The sequence below is a fragment of the Paramormyrops kingsleyae genome, chromosome 8 (assembly GCF_048594095.1).
Source record: "Paramormyrops kingsleyae isolate MSU_618 chromosome 8, PKINGS_0.4, whole genome shotgun sequence".
NCBI classification, from domain to species: Eukaryota; Metazoa; Chordata; class Actinopteri; order Osteoglossiformes; family Mormyridae; genus Paramormyrops; species Paramormyrops kingsleyae.
In genome coordinates, this window is record NC_132804.1 from 36551051 (window position 1) to 36571710 (window position 20660).

General features: G+C 37.7%; 1 protein-coding gene across 3 annotated transcripts in view; it reads right to left on the reverse strand.

The window, feature by feature from the left end:
- Positions 1-281: 281 nt before the first annotated feature.
- Positions 282-20660, reverse strand: part of epha8 (eph receptor A8) — a 178861-nt gene continuing 158482 nt past the window's right edge. For 2 of the 3 annotated variants that reach the window (XM_072715764.1, XM_072715765.1), the window contains 4 exons: positions 16928-17077; positions 8761-8951; positions 7381-7533; positions 282-1089 (listed from right to left, as the gene is read on the reverse strand). In XM_072715764.1, the coding sequence (XP_072571865.1) occupies positions 975-1089; positions 7381-7533; positions 8761-8951; positions 16928-17077 (609 nt within the window). In that variant the 3' untranslated portion in view covers positions 282-974. The remainder of the gene's footprint in view (positions 1090-7380; positions 7534-8760; positions 8952-16927; positions 17078-20660) is intronic. The other variant, XM_072715766.1, reaches the window with a different exon arrangement.

Sequence of the window (20660 nt, forward strand, 5' to 3'; positions counted from 1 at the left end):
TTGAGAAAAAAAAAACTGTAATTTATGTATTCATTGAGGGGCACCTGTACTTGGATGCAAGGTGTGCCATGATAAATCAGTCTTTTAATGAGAAAATGAACTAATGAAGTATCTTGAATTTTGAAAGGTAGAAATGAAAAATCAACAACCAGACTTTAAGGGAGGTGGAATTATTATATATTTATTTATTATATATTTGTGTTACATATATAAATACAGTACTGTGCAAAAGTCTTACGCATTCTAAGAAAATAATGTTCAAATGATCTTCTATGATTTATGTCAATGTGATTCAGCTTAGCCTTTTCAAAATATTTCACCTCTCCTATTGTCATCCCAGTATTTGCAGTATCCATCCAATACACCAATATATGTTTTGACTCAACCAATAATTAATTGAGCCAATGTGAAATGTAAAGAATACATGGAAAGGCTGAGGTGCCTCTTAAGAAAGGTTTGGGAATTGAAGCAGAGTTCTTCTAGCCATCCAACAAGATATCGGTGACTTTTTGGAGAACATAAGACATTTCTATTAGTTTTTCTTGTGTTGTTCTTAATTTGCTTAATATTCTACTGTTAAATTGCATTTTCTGTTCTGAGAAAATATATGCTTAATATCCAGATAAACAGCTTTAACCATTTTCTCTGACTGCCTAAGACTTTTGCACTGTACTGTATATATAATATATGCATTTTCTGACTTTTGAATATCTAATATAATTAGTACTACAAGAAGTTCATTGTAGCCGGCGCTTCTTCAGAAAGATCATTTTGGTACTTTGTTGTTTTTATATGGTGCTCGTAATAATGATACACACACAAACACACACACAAAAAACTGATCATATATTTTTGTTCTAATAAACAGACTTAATCCAACAACTTTAATCCAAATTCGTATTTGCTTCAAAATGGTTTATTCAAAAAAACTCCATGCTGGACATTTCTAAGGACAGAAGGAACCTAGGCTTTCATCATACATATACTGATGGCATGCTTCTGTTGAGCACCTGGACACGTGTCACTTGCACACTGGTCATGATTTTCTTCTGGTGGCCCAGGAGTGTCACCCCCAGCCTCTGAATGTCTCTGAAATTCCAGATGATTGAAGAATCAGGTTCTCACCATACTGAATTAAAATTATGCATATACGCATGTGCAGCCATTTTCATTACTGAATATTATGACAGTTAGTAGATCTGTAGCAAACACAGTAGCAGCAAGGCCTCATTTTTGACTATATACTTCTAAGGAGGCAAATTCAAAACACTCGCAGTCAACTGAATATTTTGAAACGTGCTATATACAGTCATTTTGAAAAAGAAAAAAAACAAAACCTTCCTAATATTGTATTGTATCCCTTTTGCCCTCAGGATAGAATATCAGGGCATGGACTCAACAAATTGTTAACAACATTCCATGGACAAGCTGGCTATACTGAATCCAATGCTACCCACCAAGGGTGCAGGAGAGAGTTTGATATTCAGGGGTACATGTAAATAATTTTAATGCAAACATTTTAAGCAACACTTTACTTGAGGGTGCACCACAAATATAGTAACTGCATGAAATACTGTACATGAACAGTATGATTGATTAAATGATTTATCGTGGTCAAATTTTTTTTACTTCACAGAAACCTGGTATTTCATCAGGGGGTGCATACTTTTTATAAGCACTGTAGTTATGTACTGATCCCATTTTCTTTCATCATTAAAAACTTTTTCCACCTTTAGTGTACAATTCAATTGAAAAACAAATCTATTTCTATATATTTTCCTGCATTTCCACCTAACTTCCAAATTAGTGCCAGTGCTTGTGGTCAACCAATCAGCAAGCTGTCATAGTAAGCACCTCCCCTGTAGTTGGTGTTTGAACAAAAAGTACCTAGCCTCCGAGGAACTACAATCAAGCTCAGCTCCTGCAGAGTGAACACAACAAAAATCCCTAGTTCCAGAAAAAGGTTCTGGTTCCAGAAAAAAAATTAATGCAGTGTGAAAGCACCTATTGATTAGCCGGTACTTTTCCAGTTCCCTAGTGTCCAAGAAATATACATCTGTGTGGCTTTGGTCTTTTGATCAGTGTTTGACCACTGCCCTACCATTGAGAATGAATGTCTCTTGGCTGGTGTACTATTCCAAATACATACAGCTGCAATTAATTGGTCATAAAATGTGAACTGATCTTCATCTAAGTTACAAAAATGAACAAACACAATCTGTTCTGCTTTGTAACACACATATTATTTATTGTTCTTGTACGTATTGAACACATCATTCAAACCTTCACAGTGTGGGTTGGAAAAATTAGGTGAATCCCTAGGGTAATGACATCAACAAAAACTAAATGGAGTCAGGAGTTAGGAAACCTAGGGTACAATCAATGAAACAAGACTAGAAGAATAGGATACAGCTACTTTGACTTATATTCAAACATTTTGAGTTGGCGTTTCACAAAAGTATCTGCTGAAATGAACTATGCCTCAAAAAAGAGATTTCAGAAGACTTAAGATAAAGAAATGATCATTTAACTAAATCTGGAAAGGGATACAAAGTCACCTTAAAGAGTTTAGGTACAGTATTACTCAATCCACAAATAGACAAATTGCCTATAAATGGAAACAATGAAGTACTATGGCTATTCTCCATAGAAGTGGGCACCTTGCAAAGATGACTCCAAAGATACAATGAAGAATGCTCAGTAAAGTAAAAAAAAATAAAAATAAAGAAATTTAAAAAGGTAACCAAGAGCAACAGCTAAACGCTTGAAGGAATCATTGGAACTGGTGAACATTATCGTACATGAATGTACCATATGCAAAACATTAAACAGGCATGGTGTCCATGGCAAGGCATCAAGGAGGAAGCCAAAAAGTAAAAAAACCCATTGCTGTAAACTTGAAGTTTCGCTTTCTCACTTCACACTGCAACAGGGAAAATGTTTTGTGGACTGATGAAACTAAGGTTGAATTGTTTAAGGAAACATGCAACACTATATATGGCATAAAAAGGGCACTGCATACCAACATGAAAACATCCCAATGGTGAAGTGTGGTGGAGGGAGCATCATGATTTTGGGCTGCTTTGCAGCTTGCCATTATTAAGGGGAAATTAAGTCCCAGGATTTTCAAGGTATCCTACAGGACAATATCAGGATGGCTGTCTGCAAACTGAAGCTAGGTAGAAGCTGGGTGATGCAGCAGGACAATGACCCTAAACATCAAGGTAAATCTACAACAAAGCAACTTCAAAACAGAATATCTGCCTTTTGGAGTGGCCCAATCAGAGCCCAGACCTTAACCTAAAAGAAATGCTGTGGAATAACATCAAGAGAGCTATTCTCACCAGACATCCTAAGAATATGGCTGAGCTGAAGCAGTTCTGTAAGGAAGAACTACTCCTGAATGTTGTACAGGTCTGATCTACACCTACCGAAAGTACTTATTTGAGGTTACTGCTACCAAAGTGGTTATTAAAACAAGAAACAACTGGTTATTAAATCCACGGGTTCACTTACTTCTATCAATCTATACTCTGAATGTTTGAATGATCTATTCAATAGGTGCAAGAACAATACAACAATTTAAGTGTTATTGTGTTATTAGTTAGAACTGATGGTGTTTGTTCATGACTGTAACTTAGATGAAGATCAGTTCACATTTTATGACCAATTAATGCAGAAAACCAGGTAATTTCAAAGGATTCATATATTTTTTCCTGCAACTGTAAAGTGTGAAAGGTGCTGCGACTGGCAATGAGTGGGGCACCGAGCCCCAGCCAAGGAGAGTGCAAGACACAGGGTGAGGTGAAACCCGAGGGAGGAGTTTAAAAATGTATAAAAAGTTCAATTTGTCTTAGGGATACACACACACACACATTTGTAATAATTTCTTTGTGGGGACACTCCATTCATTTCTATGGAGAAAACTCTAATCACAACATGACGACCTTAGCCCCTACGCAGCCCTAACCTTAACCCTAACCTTATATATAATGTGTGTGTGTGTGTGTGTAAGGGTCATCTTTGAGAGAAGTGCCTTCCTGAATTTAGTGAAAAGAAGGAAAGACACTTAAGCTTAATGCTTAGTCCTAAATTTATGGCACACTTATGTCCCATTTCAGCAATTTTATTGTATTATGTACTTGCTGTTTTTTGATGAAGGGTTATTGTTAATTGTGAAGACAGGTTGTGCACATGGTTAAATGTGTGTTGGATATGTGTTTAGATGCCCTAATAACAAAAATTATTACAGTATAAAATGGGCTACAGTTAAATTTGATGGGTGTTTTAATGCCCTAATAAACAAAAATTAAACAGTGAAAAGCATAAGTATGTGTTGTTGATGTATGAAAATAAATATGACCTGTGAAATATAATTGTATTGCACTTTTTCTAAGAAACTTTTGGCATTCATTTTTGTATATGAAAGTAGTGTGGTAAGTTAGTAACACATTCTCAGCCTAGATAACTAAGCGTCATGGGGTATGTTTACGTATAAGCCATGCTTACTTCTCAAGGGAATTTATACAGCCAGGAGAAATATTCTTCAGCAAAATCCATTTCAGTTTCATTAACCTGTCTGAGAAAATTATCACTAAAAAATAGCCTTAAATTAGACTAAAATTGAACCTGAGTTTCACTGACTGAATTTTAACTAAAACAAAACAAAAACAAAAAGGCTGAAATGTGACTTTAATCCCACTATGATTTTCAGTAAGTGACTAAGACTAAAAATAAATTTAAAATTCTTGCCAAAATTAACACTGCATACCATACCATACAACATACCATATGCCAAACCTTACCATACACCATATCATATGCCATAACATATCATACACCATGCCATGCACCATACCATACCATTCCATAGCATACCATACCATACACCATGTCATACCATATGCTGTACCATACCATACCATGCACCATACCATACCATTTCATAGCATATCATACACCATATCCAGGGGCGGATTAACACACAGGCTAGATATAGCTTAAGCCTAGGGGCCCCACGTGTGCCAGCCTGCAAGGGGGCCCCCATTGGCGTGGAGGGGGGCGGGGTTGGGGGGCCCACAAACTACTGTAGCCTAGGGGCCTCTGTATACCTTAATCCGCCCCTGACCATATCATACCATATGCTGTACCATACCATACCATACACCATACCATACCATACCATATAATACACCATGCCATGCACCATTCCATGTCATACTATACCAGAGGTCACTAACAGGCGGACCGCGGTCCGGGTCCGGACCCAGAAGCTGTCCTATACGGACCCGGACCGATAGCCAAAACATTAAGTTAATATTTAAAACCTGACGCTTCTATTTTATCCGCCGCAGCTTTTGTGGTCTTTTCGGTAGTGGTTTAGCAGTAGAACCGCCGTTTCCCATGCCAATGAATGTCAAACACCTCTAACCACCAAGCTAGACGTAGTTCGGCTCATGCAGCCCTTTGTCTGCGCTGATGTGCCATTAGTGTTAATAGCAGCAGCGAAGCTAAAACCCGCAACCAAAAATTTGTAATGTTCCTAACAGAGTGACTGGTCTGTCCTGAAATCATACAGCTGAAAAGTTTTTAAATACAGTATGTATTATATAACATGTTGGATAAATAGACAATGTTGATTTCATGTTCATTGAAGTTTCTGCTTTTTAACATATGTATAAAATAATGTTATCTGTTATATAAACAAACTCAGGTGAAACAAAAAAATGTACGTTTTCATGGCTGCCAAATCTCAAGCATCTGAAATGACACTCACGCTTTCAGACTCACACTGGAAATCTTATGGTAAATCTATATTATTCCATTATAAAACCTAAAATTAGCTACGTCAAAGGTGTATTTACACGGTTAAATACAAAAGCAGACTATTTACAAGGTTACATGTGTGTGCAGACATCTCGAATTGACCATCTCACTCCAGCCAGCTGGCCGAAGTTCTGTCACGTGACAATAAATATTGTCAAAACATTTTTGAATTGTACTGAATTAATTTGATTTGACAGTCAGGTACTGATTAAATGCAATGTTGATGCAACTAATAGGCTACTTAAATATATATCACACTAAATAGTTAGACATTATGATATTCCGGACCTTTGTTTCAAGAATTTTTCTCTAACTGGACCTCTTTAAATTTTAGTTGAATACCCCTGCCATACACCATAACATACCATGTCATACACCATGCCATGCACCATACAGGGTTCCCCCATTCCTGGCAGAATAAATTTCCATGACTTTCCCAAAACTTTTCCAGTACCACAAGAAAATTTTCCAAAACCCACAAGTTTGCTTTTATTTGATGATCATGCAGTTTCAGATAATAATTGTTCTGCCCTGATCGTCAGCACCTTCTGTGTGCCACGCCCCCTCGTTAACCTCGTGTGGAATCCCCGTGTGATCATCTGTTTCTGGTTGTTGTCATTAGTCCTCTGTATTTAGTCCGCGTTTCAGTTTGTTTCCTCATTCCGGTCATTGTAATGTCACTGCGTGTTTTCTTGCCTGCCCCTCCCCCCCCTTTTATTTATTATTTTTATTTTTTTAATTATTAAACCCCGTGTTCCCCGATTTCCTGACTGCCGCTCCTCTGTCTCCGCTCCGCGTCCCGAATACCGCACGACAGTAATACAACAATTTTCGGTACGATAATAGCCATTCTGCTTACCAAATAAACACAGACGGTGGACAACTTTCTCCAATGTGCGAATAGCGTTCAATTATAAAGAAAATTAATCCCAATATTAAAAGTATATGTATCTTATGATTGGTAGAGGCAAACGGAGTCAAAAACGGGAAACTGATCAATAAAATTCAAATACGTGCAAATAAATAAAACCATAAAAACAGGAATAAAGAGCAAAAAAGTAACGATCTCAAATACGTGAAATCTGCGCGGAAACGGATGTTTACCAAGGTAGTTAACTATTGACATTTCAGTTAGCACATTGCGGAACGAAGGAGGGAAAAAAATTAACAAGGCTATTTTCCAAAACTTATCCAGGGCCTGGAAAAATTATTTAAAAATTCAAAAACTTTTCCAGGTTTTCCATGACCGCGGGTACCCTGACCATACCATACCATACCATTTACTACAGTGCCTATCAATGCAAAAGTTATACTCCTAGTAAAAGGTGACTCTAGCAAACACTGGTATGGAGTCTATTTCTTATTTCAGTTGTAGCCTTCGTTTCCAATATCAACAGACAAATAATGAATTAATTTTGGTTCCAAAATATTCTGTTTTAATCCATGACCCTCTTAGGTAAGTGGCTGGATGTTGCATGGCTAAATTTTTTGTTTGAACATATGACTTTACAGCAATAGTGTGTAACATTTATTTTTAATGATGCTGTTACTTACTGGTGATTTATTCCCATTATATGTCTTAGTGTAACATATCCACGTGCAGCAAAGTGTTCTTTGTAGCGGCCCATTTTAATAATATCTAACCATTCTTCCACTGAACCACAGCTGCTGAAATCTGGAATGTTTCTGTTCAAACGGCTGTTTACCCTAGAATGAAAGCAAATGAGAATTAAAAGTGAACAACAAGTCTGGTCATAAAAATCAATAAAAATTAAAAGTATTGAAGGGAATTTCTTTTCTTCACACTGGAGACTGCTAGACTCATTATATCTGACCTGAACAATGATGGATATATCAGTGCTTGAAGTGGAGGGAAAAAACAAGTGCCAGTACTAGGCTTGGGCGGTAATACGGTAATATGGTATACCGCGGGATCTAAAAATAACAACGGTATCAGTTTCAATACCGTTATACCGTCATAAAAACAATGCACTTATATAGGAGACAAGGATTAAATATTAAATACAATTTATTTAATGCCTAAAAATGCGTATGCGTGGTTGTCATCACGTGACAGCGTGGAGGAGAAATAGAGAGGTGGGGAAAGATGGCGAGTCGCGCACCAAGTGACCTGGTCTCGAAAAAGAACACAACTTCTGCAGTTTGGCAGTATTTCGGGTTTCAACCGAACGAGAAGGGAGAGGCGGTAAATACGGATTTATTTAATTGATTCAGGTATTTTTATTTGGTTTACGTTAAAAACAATATTGGAAATAAGACTGGAAAGAAGTTTTTGTTTAGGACTATTGCTTTGCAATACTTTTTATAATATGGATATGTTTATGTTCATTCAACTCTGGTTGACTGTTGTAGGTCTATTTGCACTTTTTTATAAGCTGCTCTTCTTTGTTATTAAAAGTTGTTCAGGCGGTGTGATTTGACTTGTGTGCGCGTCTCTGCGTGAAAACTGTTGTGGATGTTTATGTTTATTAAATTCTGTTTGACTGTTGTATTTGCACTTTTTTATAAACTGCTATTTGTTGCTAATAAAAGTTGTTAATATTGTTCTGCATATTATTTTGTTATTGTTTCAGTATTAGTGTTTGGTATTCAGTTTCTGAATGGTTTAGGCACAAGCCAACAGTTTGGTGACGCTGTCTGAGCCTTACGTCACAATTTTTTTATTATTCACGGTAATACCGTATACCGAGGTAAAATAGGGAGGAGGTTTGACGGTATCAAGATTTGGATACTGCCCAAGCCTAGCCAGTACTCCCCCATCTAGTACCAGGTGCCAGAGAATTGTTCCCAGCACTCCAAAATGAAAAATAAAGAGGTGATGGTAGTACCAGCCAGTGAGTACCAGCCCACTTCAGGCACTGGTTTTCACATTTGTTTTCTTTATCTGCATGTTATAATGTAATGGAGTAATACCTGCATAGTGCATCCAGTAATTTCAGGCTTTCAGCATTATGCATCAGCTTGTCCAGTATTATGGCTATCTGGCAGAACTTTGGTCTTTCATTGCAGTCTTTTTGCCAGCAGTCTAACATGAGTGTATGCAGTGCCCCTGGGCATCCTATAGGCGCTGGCAAGCGGTAGCCTTCTTCCACTGACTTTATCACCTAGAGAAATAATACAACATTTAAACAATAGCTACACAGTAAAATTAGCCAATAATGCACAAGAACTGTGGTGGAGAAGAGCTGATCTGGATTTTGATAATTTTATATAAGTAAATATACAACTTGAAGAATATGACAATTTATTTGTGAATGATAAATATTATCACTTTGTACACTGTAAATGCAAGAATCCTAAAAACCAACATGCACTTAATACTTTACACATACAATCACATTGACCGTGTCAATGACTGGCTGCAGTTTCATACCTCTAGGGTTTAACGTTTTGATGCCTTTTGACCCTGTGTTGCCTGGGAGGCTTGAGATCCCCCATGACCATTTTCATGGTAAGTAATTGGAAGACAGATGGACAGACATTCATATGCCATATGACTACATATGCCTGTTAAGTTAGCTATACCCTGCAAGAAAACATCACTGCAATACACTCAATAGCAAGCTGTTCGGAATCACAAATTTGAACTTATTTGGAACATGGTAAGTAACAGATACAAAAAATTCCCACACCCAAAATTTCCAACACCCAAACCCAACCATATTTATTATTATTATTGTTGTAGGAGACAGTTATTTTATATAAAAAAAAAAGATAAATTAGCAATTAAACATTTGCTTATTCAGCAAATGCTGTTGTCCAAAGTGATATATAACCGAGGAAAACTGATTATAGGGTTTTGATTAAGGGCCTTGCTTACGGACCCCAAAGTGGCATGAGGTACTGTCATTACCTGGAACTTTTATAGCTCCTGGCTCAATTTCACACCACACAACAGGACCATCCTGCTAAATAAGCATGGGAGATGCAAAAAGCTCATAGGTTAAACTTCACGCATAATTTCATCTGAAACTACACTGCCACTCCAAAACAATGGATGATAAAAAGTCATTTTGTTAGTTATTGGGGGGATCGTCACAATAAAAATAGGACATAGCCTTTTATTTATATTTTACTTACTGTATATGACCCACAACATTCATGATTCTTATTAAATCTGGCCAGCAGATCAATCTTTCATTTTCCACAGAATAAAAAACAATGTAATGCAGGGCTCGCAAAATTTCAAAATCCCTGGTAGCCCTTCGGGCAGGCACTCTTCAGTTTTTGGTAGCCCAAAATAAATTTAAGTAGCCCGAATAAAAAAGAGATTATTTTTAATGTATAATATTGTAAAGGAAACAAAACATCAATCAAAAAATTGTTAAAACACAAATTACAACAACTATAAAAATTACAATCATCAACTCAAATATTTGGTTCTAATTGAACAGACATTTCTATCAACTTGTAAGGACTGTGTAGAACATTAATCAGTCTGTGTCAGAAATTTCCACTGAAGTCATGGATGAGAAAATGCCACTCGACGTTGAGGGCATAGCATCTCCATCAGCTTTCTCTTCCTGTGCATCGGCCTCCATTTCACTTCTCTTTGTTCTTGTCGGGGTTTTATGATCCAGGTGTCTTGAACCTTTTCCATAAAACATCCAGAAACGAATTGACTTGTCAGGGCAAAAAGATTCAACTGTTTCCCCATTAATGGAGAGTTGCATGCAGTCATTCAGTGTTTCAGGGTGTAGAGAGGTAGGATGTGTTGTCTTCACTCGGTTCATGCAAGAAAATCCTCTCTCACAGATGGCTGTTGATGGACTAAGTGTCAGCATTAATTTCACCAGCAACAAGATATGAGAGAGGTGTTCTGGATTCTCAGAGAGGAGATCTCTGTACAAGCAATCTAAATTGCTACCCCAGTGTTCTGCAAGCCACATTTTCAGATCCATCCATTCTTGTGGAATTTTCTCTTTCTCTTCCTCATCTAGCAAACTGGCAAAATGTGTGACAAGACAATCCACCTCTTCATCCCCATAATTTGCCAGCTCCTCTCTGGGGTAGGGAAGAGTGGAAGGGTCAAAAACCTTGAAACAAGAGAGAGGCTTTTCACGCAGATTTTTAATTGTCAATAATCTTCTGAATCTCTGCACCAAAGGTGTTTTTGTCTGTGCCCTCACCTCTTCTAGCAGGTCGCAGACTTTTTGTGAGCGGAGTTCCACAGTAGCAAATGCTACCATCCTCATTCGCTGTGAACTTTGTGTTCAAGGTTTTCTGGTATTCTCCTGGTTTTGTTTTTAGGCTGAGTAAGCGTGATGTGGTGCTCTCAACTAACTGATTTGTTCGTGTGATGTTTAGGTTATCATGCTGAGAATCAGTACAGCACTTGGATAAGATGGTACTGTAGTCCAACATGAAATGCGGGAAGCAAACAAATTTCTTCATCTCCTGTACCACCCCCTTAGCCTTGGCTGCATCCTCGGACTTGACATCACTTCCTCCTGCCATGTTCTCCATATGAACAACAGTGGGAGTGTAATTTTTTCCACAGCCTTCAGACATCTCAGCCGACTTGGAAGCCACTGTGTGCTCTTCAGGCCGCTGAAATGTGCCAGTTTCTCATTTAGCAGTTAACTTATTTCTGTCAGTTCTCTTCACTTCTTTGGGGAATAGTAGTACATCTTACACTGAAAACCGTCTTTATCTTCAAATTTCACCAGGTACTCACAGCCTTTCATGCTATCCAGCATGGCTAGCTCTAATTTGTGTGCCACACAGTGTATTGTTATGATGTGGGGTATCCTCTGTTTCAGTCTCCCAGCTACTCCTGTTTTCTCACTCATCATCACTGCAGCACCATCAAAATTTGCACACACTACTTTCTTTTTCCATATGTCTTCTCTGATACCCATGGTGTTCACTGCTTCATCAATAGCCTCTAAAATACCTGCAGCATTTGCACTCTTGACTGGCTGACATTTGATCATATATGTGGATATGTTACCATTATCTCTCACATACCTGACATGAACCAACTCCTGTTCTATTATACCAGTGTCTGTACTGCCATCTGCAAGAATGGATAAGAACCTGCTTTCTTGAATTTCCTTTTCGATCTGGTCTCTTGAAGTTTGTGCTATTGCTCCAATAAACTCTCTGCAAGCCTGGTCATTGAGGTAAGTGGAACATAGGCCATTTGCTTTTTGAAGTTTGCAAAGACTGCAAAATTTTGCCAATGGTAGTTCACTCTTCGCAACATAGTACGCTGTTCTAAACAGCTTTTTCAGGACTTCTTGTTGTGCTTGGTTTATTTTTAGTATGTTTTTTGCAATTGGTGTTTGTTCTGGGAAAAATGCTGCAGACTGAGCACCAATGCATTTCTTGTGATGCAGAGATTTCTCATGGGTTCTGATGGGGTCTTTCCTAAAATTACTGGTCCCAGTAACAAAGGCGCTTCAGAAATCGAGGGAAACTCACGACACACCCGGCAGAACATTATGTTATTTAGCTTGTCATATTCCAGCCACAGAAATTCTTTTGTCCATGAAACCAAAAAGCTGCGCTTTCTTTTTGCCTTATAGTCTGATTTGTCATAACTTTTCCGCTTTGTGGTAGGCTTTTCTTTGGCTGTCCCTTCTTCACCCTGACCTGTCTTATTTGGCTCAGCAGAACTAAAATACCTGTGTAAATCCATCTATTTTTACACACGCATACACATATAAGTAAAAGTACGGAAGCTATATGGGTAAAATTAGATGCTAAAAACTCAAATAGCCTAATTGTCGGTGTTTGTTACAGAGCACCCAATGTAGCTGCTGAGGAAAGCAGATTGTTATACAGTGATATTAGGATTATGAGCAATAAAAATGATGTGGTAGTTATGGGTGATTTTAATCTACCGGGGATACAGTGGGACATTGTTGCTGGCTCTTCTGAAAATGAACTTGAGATGGTGGAATTAGTACAGGATTGTTTTTTTACTCAGTTTGTTAACACCCCTACCAGGGGAGATGCCATTCTTGATCTTGTTTTGTCTAATAACCAGGACAGGATTGGTAAATTAGATGTTTTAGAACCACTTGACAGTAGCGATCATAACATGGTTAAATTTGAGGTTAAGTTTAGTGCCCGAAGAGCAAAGTCCAAATCAAAAATATATAATGTTAGGAAGGCTAACTTCAATTGTATGAGATTAAAACTAGAAACCGTGAACTGGATGGAGTTAAATAACAAAACTGTTGAAGAGGCATGGGAATTTTTTAAAAGCACATTATTGCAAGTACAAGAGGACTTCATACCTGTTTCTAGCAAGAATAAATCTAGGAAATTGCAACCTAGGTGGTTTAATAGGGACATAAAGTATAAAGTAAGGAGGAAAAGGGCTTTGTTCCAGAGATGGAAAATAACTGATGATGACATAATAAAGCAAGAGTATCTAAATCTACAGGCTGAATTAAAAAATGACATTAGACGAGCTAAAAGGAATGTCGAAAGGAAGATCGCATTGGAGGCTAAGGATGACGTTAAAAGTTTCTTCCAGTATTTTAACTCTAAAAGAGCTCTAAAAGCTGAAATTACTAATCTGCAGGATAGTAAGGGTCTTATAATTGAAAACGACATTGACATAGTAAATGAGTTCAATGATAGTTTTGCACGGGTATTCACTGTCGAGGACACTAGTAACTTACCAGTTCTTATTACTAATTCAACATCGTCTATAACTAATATATATATAACTGAAGCTGATGTTTTGCAAAGCCTAGCTAAGCTCAAAATAAATAAATCACAGGGCCCTGATGGCATCTTACCTATAGTGTTAAAAGAGATGAGGGATATTATTTGCCGACCCTTAACATTACTGTTTCAAAAATCCTTATCTGAAGGTGTGGTACCTTCTGATTGGAAGCATGCCAACATAACGCCCATTTTCAAAAAAGGGGATAGAAGTAATTTGTCAAACTATAGGCCAATCAGTCTAACTTGTATAACTGGTAAAGTTATGGAGGCTATAATCAAAGAGAAAATGGTAGATTACCTGGACTCAAATAACATTTTGAGGGATAGCCAGCATGGATTTAGGAGAGGTAGATCCTGTTTAACAAATCTGTTGGAGTTTTTTGAGGAAGCTACTCAGGAAGTTGATGATAAGAAGGCCTATGATGTCATCTATTTAGATTTCCAAAAGGCTTTTGATGTTGTTCCCCACAAGAGGCTCTCACTTAAACTCAAAGCGACAGGTATTTTAGGAACTGTAGCGACTTGGATTGATAACTGGTTAACGGATAGGAAGCAGCGAGTAGTTATAAGAGGCTCGATGTCACAGTGGGCCTGCGTTCATAGTGGGGTACCGCAGGGTTCAATTTTAGGACCACTTTTGTTCCTAATTTACATAAATGATATAGACACCAATATATACAGTAAACTGGTGAAATTTGCAGATGACACCAAGGTGGGTGGTGTAGCAGATACTGAACTAGCGGCTCAGCAGCTACAGCGGGATCTTAATTTAATTAGTGACTGGGCTGACACCTGGCAGATGAAATTTAACATAGACAAATGTAAGGTACTCCATGTAGGGAGCAGAAATATAAAGTACAGGTATTTTATGGGACCTACTGAAATAAAGGTAGCTGATTATGAGAAAGACCTTGGTGTGTATGTTGATGCTTCCATGTCTCATTCTCGCCAGTGTGGGGAAGCAATAAAAAAGGCCAATAGGATGTTGGGGTACATCTCCAGGTGTGTGGAGTTTAAGTCAAGGGAGGTAATGCTAAGATTATACAATTCCTTGGTGAGACCTCACCTAGAATATTGTGTACAGGTTTGGTCACCATATCTTAAAAAGGACATAGCGGCCTTAGAAAAGGTGCAGCGTAGGGCCACAAGAATGATTCCTGGTCTTAGAGGAATGTCATACGAGGAAAGGTTATTTGAGCTAAATCTGTTCAGCCTCAAGCAAAGGAGACTGAGGGGGGACATGATCCAGGTCTATAAGATTCTAACAGGTTTGGATGCTGTTCAACCGAATAGTTACTTCAGCATTAGTTCAAATACAAGAACTCGTGGCCATAGGTGGAAATTAGCGGGAGAACATTTCAAACTGGATTTAAGGAAGCACTTCTTTACACAGCGTGTAGTCAGAGTATGGAATAGTCTTCCTGATAACGTAGTGCAAGCTGAATCCTTGGGTTCCTTTAAATCAGAGCTAGATAAGATTTTAACAACTCTGAGCTATTAGTTAAGTTCTCCCCAAGCGAGCTCGATGGGCCGAATGGCCTCCTCTCGTTTGTATAGTTCTTATGTTCTTATGTTCTTATAACGGTCAGCGATTTTTTTTTTAATTCTCTGCGCAGTCAACCTCTATCACATGTTTAAGCTTGCTGCGGGAGATTTCACTTGTCACATTTGAATAGTAAGCTAATGAGTGATAAGACGATGTCAGAGGAATTGGTGCGCAATTAATCCGTCACTGACCAATCAGTACTACCGCTCTCTATACACAGTTCGCGCGATCGCAAAGTAAAAAACAAGCCCAAATTCAAATGCAATTTCAATATTTCACATATTGACAGTGGCTCATCGATGCCCGAAAATGACATAATTACCCAGCTACATTTGCGAAAGAATGCAAAAGCATTGACATATATTTTTCCTTCCTATGATAGCCCGACGGGTAGGGCTGAGAGAGATTTTGGTAGCCCGACTGGAAGACACAATAGCCCCGGGACGTCGGGCTAGCGATTTTGCGACCCCTGTAATGTTATTCTGCTAATAAGCACTGGCAAGTTTCATTGCCGACACCAGTGATTTTAGATAAAAGTAAATTGTTTAGCGATCAAATTTTCTGATACAGAAATATGGAGAAGCAACCAAAAAATGTATTAATCGATGCATTAAATGTGATTGAAGTACAAAAATAATTCCATCTGCTAAATATTGGCTCCGCTGTATATTTTGCAGTACTTCCGCATTACTTCCAAGTTAGTGCTGGTGCTCATGGCCAACCAATCAGCAAGCTGTTGCTATAAGTGCCTCCCCAGTGGTTCTTGTTCAAATGAAAAGTACCTAGTCTGGAGCAGTTACTAAAAAGGGGTTCTATAACAGCCTCCCAGGAACTACAATCTGGCCAAGTCCCTGTGGTTTGAATACGACAAAAGTCCCTGATTCCCAAAAAGGGTACTTGTTTCAGAAGAAAGTTCCAGCAGTGTGAAAGTGCTTATGGTTACTCTAACAGTCACAGGATTTGAACCTGTGACCTTCTGGACACAGGTAATGCAAATGTGTTACACACCACCACTCTAAAACAAGTTTACAATATGTACACATAGACATCAGTTAATTAACATTTTCTCTCTATATTAATATCATATAAATCAGGTGTAGGCAATCTTATCCTCAAAGGGCCAGTGTGTATGCAGGTTTTTGGGATAACCTTTAGGTCAGCTGTTCAAACCCAGGACAGGAGTCCTTATCCAATTAATCCTCTAATTAGTAATCTAATTAGGGAGTTGTACCTAAAATCCACACACACAATGGCCCTTTCGGATTAGATTGCCTACCTCTAATCTAAATCATGTTTTACATAATAATGTCTTTACTATGCAGTATCTCTGCTTTAGTAGAAGATAAGGCAAGATTTTATGTTACTGTTTATCTATTATCTGTTTACAGAAGAACTGTAATCTCGCCCAGCCTTCTGTGGAGAACGAATCAGTAGGAGACTGGGCAGCTTGCAGGTAATGATGGTGGAAAGAGACTTAGAGCTGATCACACCTGTTTGTAGACCATGCTGTATAGGTGAAAATTACATACATTGTTTTTTATTACCAGAACATACAGTACTTTTGCCTAGATATTTACCAAATCCGTTACTCTGGCTTCTAAGCTGTCTTTGTTCATGTCCTGTTTCTCTGTATGACTGATATTTAAGGTTTTCACTAGCAAAACATCCTTCCATGCATCCGTCCATACTGGTCAGGGTTGTACTGTAGGGGGACCTGGAGCCTCCCAGGCAGCATTTCTGGGATATACCCTAGCTTGGAATAGCAAAACATGTATAAAACAAAAAATGAATACAAAAATACACTGTAATAATTAAATGTATGTAGTCATAAAAATGCTTTGTATTTACATCTCTGTTAGTTAGGTTCCAGTATGGTCTTTCTCCATACGACATGACCTCCCACATAACAACTCCATAGCTCCATACATCGCTGGCCGATGAGAACTTTTGATAGGTGATAGCTTCAGGGGCTGTCCAGCGGATGGGTATCTCTCCAGCCTAGATCAAATATAATATAAAATCGTCAACAAAATGGCCAAATGGTATTGATAATCATCACATTCCAGTTTAAATGCAAAATACTGAATCATGAGAGTCCGTGATGCTTTGTTTTTTGTGTCAGGCTAGAAGTATAAGACGTCTCATTATTTACATTGCAGTAAGCATTGAAGGTAATCTGAAAATGTATTAGTTTATGAGAGTGAAGAACAATGGAGTAAAGTGTGTAATTTCAAAATTAACAAACAATTTAAATGTCTTTAATAAGGATTTCTTATTTCTTATTTGTTTATTCTTAATAAAATAATTCTGTATAGCATACATTTTGATTAATAACTCAATAAATTGTGAAAAAATTTCTTAAAGAAAATACCCAAAAGTTACAAAAACTTGGAAACACTTGAGAAATGTATGATAATTAATGGCCACTTTTTCACAGTAATGAGATACAAAAGTTTAAACCAACTTATTGAAATACATCTTATCCATCTTCACATGGGTGCCTGCAGCTGTAGGCACTGTGAGTACCTTTAGCTTTTATACTGGTTTTATACTTGTTTTTGTGTTGTTTCGTCTGCAACAGAAACATAAAAAGAGGAGTATGGCTACACAAATACGAATCATGATATTTTTCACTCAATTTCACTTTCTCAATTTTCAGTCTCAGTTCGAAAGTTAGCAGCCCTGGAGCTAAAGATACAAAGCTAACCATTCCTTTTACCGTCCCATTATTACTAAGTAATTACCCGGTAAATATATGGAAAATTATAGCATATTATTGGTTAATTACCACAGGTAATAAAAGTAGGTTAACACAGAGAAACTACCGCTGAAATAAGAAAAATCCCCAGTATTACCCTTTAACTCAACAAAATTGGTAATTTGGTAATAATTCAGGTATAATTGCATACTTCCTGGTAAAGTAGGCAACAAATTCTTAAAAACATCTACCCTATTACTCATCAATTCAAGTTACATTTGTAGTTATCCAAGACTTATGTTGGCTACAGCCCATAGTTAATTATGTACTATCTAGAAATTAATTTCCAATACATTACTTTTTCTTACAAAGTTATTGTTCATGGATACACCCATTTATAAAGGATATATTAAATTTTACCTTATACTTACCTGGTAACAACGCCCACAGGAACAGTTTTCCTCTAGTGTCTTGGTACATCTTCTTAAATATTGGGTATGTTTTTACAATTTACTCAGTAAGCAAGCTGAAACTGTACTGTACAAGGACGCCTTGTTTTTTTCCATGTTATTACCAGGCTCTTACCATATATTTTTGTAATAGATTGTTCTCACACAGTCAACACAAACTTATACCATGTAAATTCTGCAACATTAGAAGATAAAACATGACAATTTACTCAGTAAGTAAGCTGACACTGTCCTGTGAAAGGAAGCCTTGTTGCTTCCATGGTATTGAAGGGTAATAGTGGAGATTTTTCTTAGTATTTCAGCTGTATTTCTCAATGTTTTACCTACTTACTACCTGTGGTAATTAACCAATAATAGACTATAATTTACCATTTATTAACCAGGTAATCACTGTAAAAGGAAGTGTTACTGATACAACTTCTGATACAATGGAGATGATTGCATTGTGCAATCTGTAATTTTCTATAGTAGAGGACAAGGGATTTCATCAGCTGTTTCACCACTTGAAACAGGTAAAAAGTACCAGCCTACAACATGCGGATAATCCATTAGTAAATCTGGCTCGTAGATCAATCTTTCATGTTCCTCAGAATAAAAAATTATGTAACGTCATTCTGCTAATCTTCGTTGGCAAGCTCTGCAAGTTTCAAATGTGGTCAGCAATATTACACAAAACTATAATGGTCATTGGTATTGATCGATACTTCCACATCGGTGCAAGAGAAATTATGGCCCAGTCCCAAACTATACCCTCAACACTTCACAACACACCCTATGCACTTAAACTAAAAGAAATTGTCACAAGAAAGATTTGAGACACACTTGCCCTCACAGCGCCTTTTTACAGTCTTCTTTACCGGAAAGAGGAAATGCATTATGTAGTGATTTGACAAAATGGATCCATCAAGAAGCTGTATTGTATTTTCTTTAATGACATATCAGTTATTTAAAAAAACACAAAGTTTATTTAATGCGAGAAGATTACGACTATGTCGTCTTATTGCACTGACTGAGCAATTTAAAGCATGTACACGTGTCATATTGACGATTGTACAATTTATACCATAGCTAACTTAGTTTACAGGCATAAAACATTATGCATTACTTCTGTACCAAATACCAGATCAAATCTGTAGAGGAAAAAAATAGGCAAATATGAAACATAAATTGTTGTTGCTGGTGTGATGTTGATCGAGTTTGTGTACGAACGTTCCTTCACATGGTTTCTAGTTTGAAAAGTACACTAAATCTCTCTTAATTTGATCACGATAAAATCTATCTGTACTGACCAGCTACAAATAGCTGCTTTCCTAATTTTTTTTTCTGCAGTGATGTTTTCTGTGTGCTAGGAATTGTGAGATATGGAAGTGGTAGTGGAATCGCACGAGCGAACTTAAATACACAGCAACAATCAACATGACTTGAAACAGCTGGTAACATGGGGATTCCACACAAGGTAAATGAGGGGGTGTGGCACACGGGAAGCTCGGACGACCAGGGCATGTCAGTATGATATAAAGTCAATACAGTCGAACTTCGTTACAACGTACCTCGGGGGAATTAAGAATTTGTACGTTATAACCATAGTACGTTGTAACCAAGTCCCTCAAAATGAATGATAGAACACAAAATGTATATAAAAAAAACTTTTAGAAAACACCCCTCAAGTAGACACTATGACATACAGCTTGTGTAGTTTGAAGAATATACTGTAATAGGAACTATATTCTTCAAACTAGGTTAATATCAGTTACTCATAGACAGCCGACATAACGCAAAATCCACTGCCGGCTTATCGTTCAAATCGCCTTACTGTAACCTAATGTCAAACCGAAATTATGCACCTGTATATGATTCAATTGGCTGAAATAAATTTCGATACATGTGTTAGACATCTGTCTTTTGTTAATTTCTTTCACTATATGTCACACAATTACCCCAATAACCACACAGTTTCAGAACTTAGTTTGCGTCGGCAGTATAAGGCTGCCATGTATAATTCTGAATTATTTCCACCTTGTCGGTCAGCGAAATCCGTTTCCTTTTAGCAGGCATCTTGCTTGATATGCGGCAGCATGACACCATGCAAAACCATGAAAAAACGGGGGCTGCCTGCAAGGAGTCCGGCCGGCGTGGAATGCTTCGTGAGGATAAGTTCATACAGTTAGGCGTTGCTAAGCGATGTAGATGGCCGGCAACAGCCGATTCTGAATTGTGCGCGCGCTCGGAAGATGAGGCTGTACGTTGTAACGAAGGTCAATTTGCCTATTTTCCTCTGAAAATCATACGTTATATCGAAGTTTACGCTGTAAAGGTGTACGTTCTAAGCGATACCGGCAAATAGAATAATGCATTACGCGAATTCGGGACATCGATATTTGAACGTTGTATTGGTGTAAACGTTATAAACGGG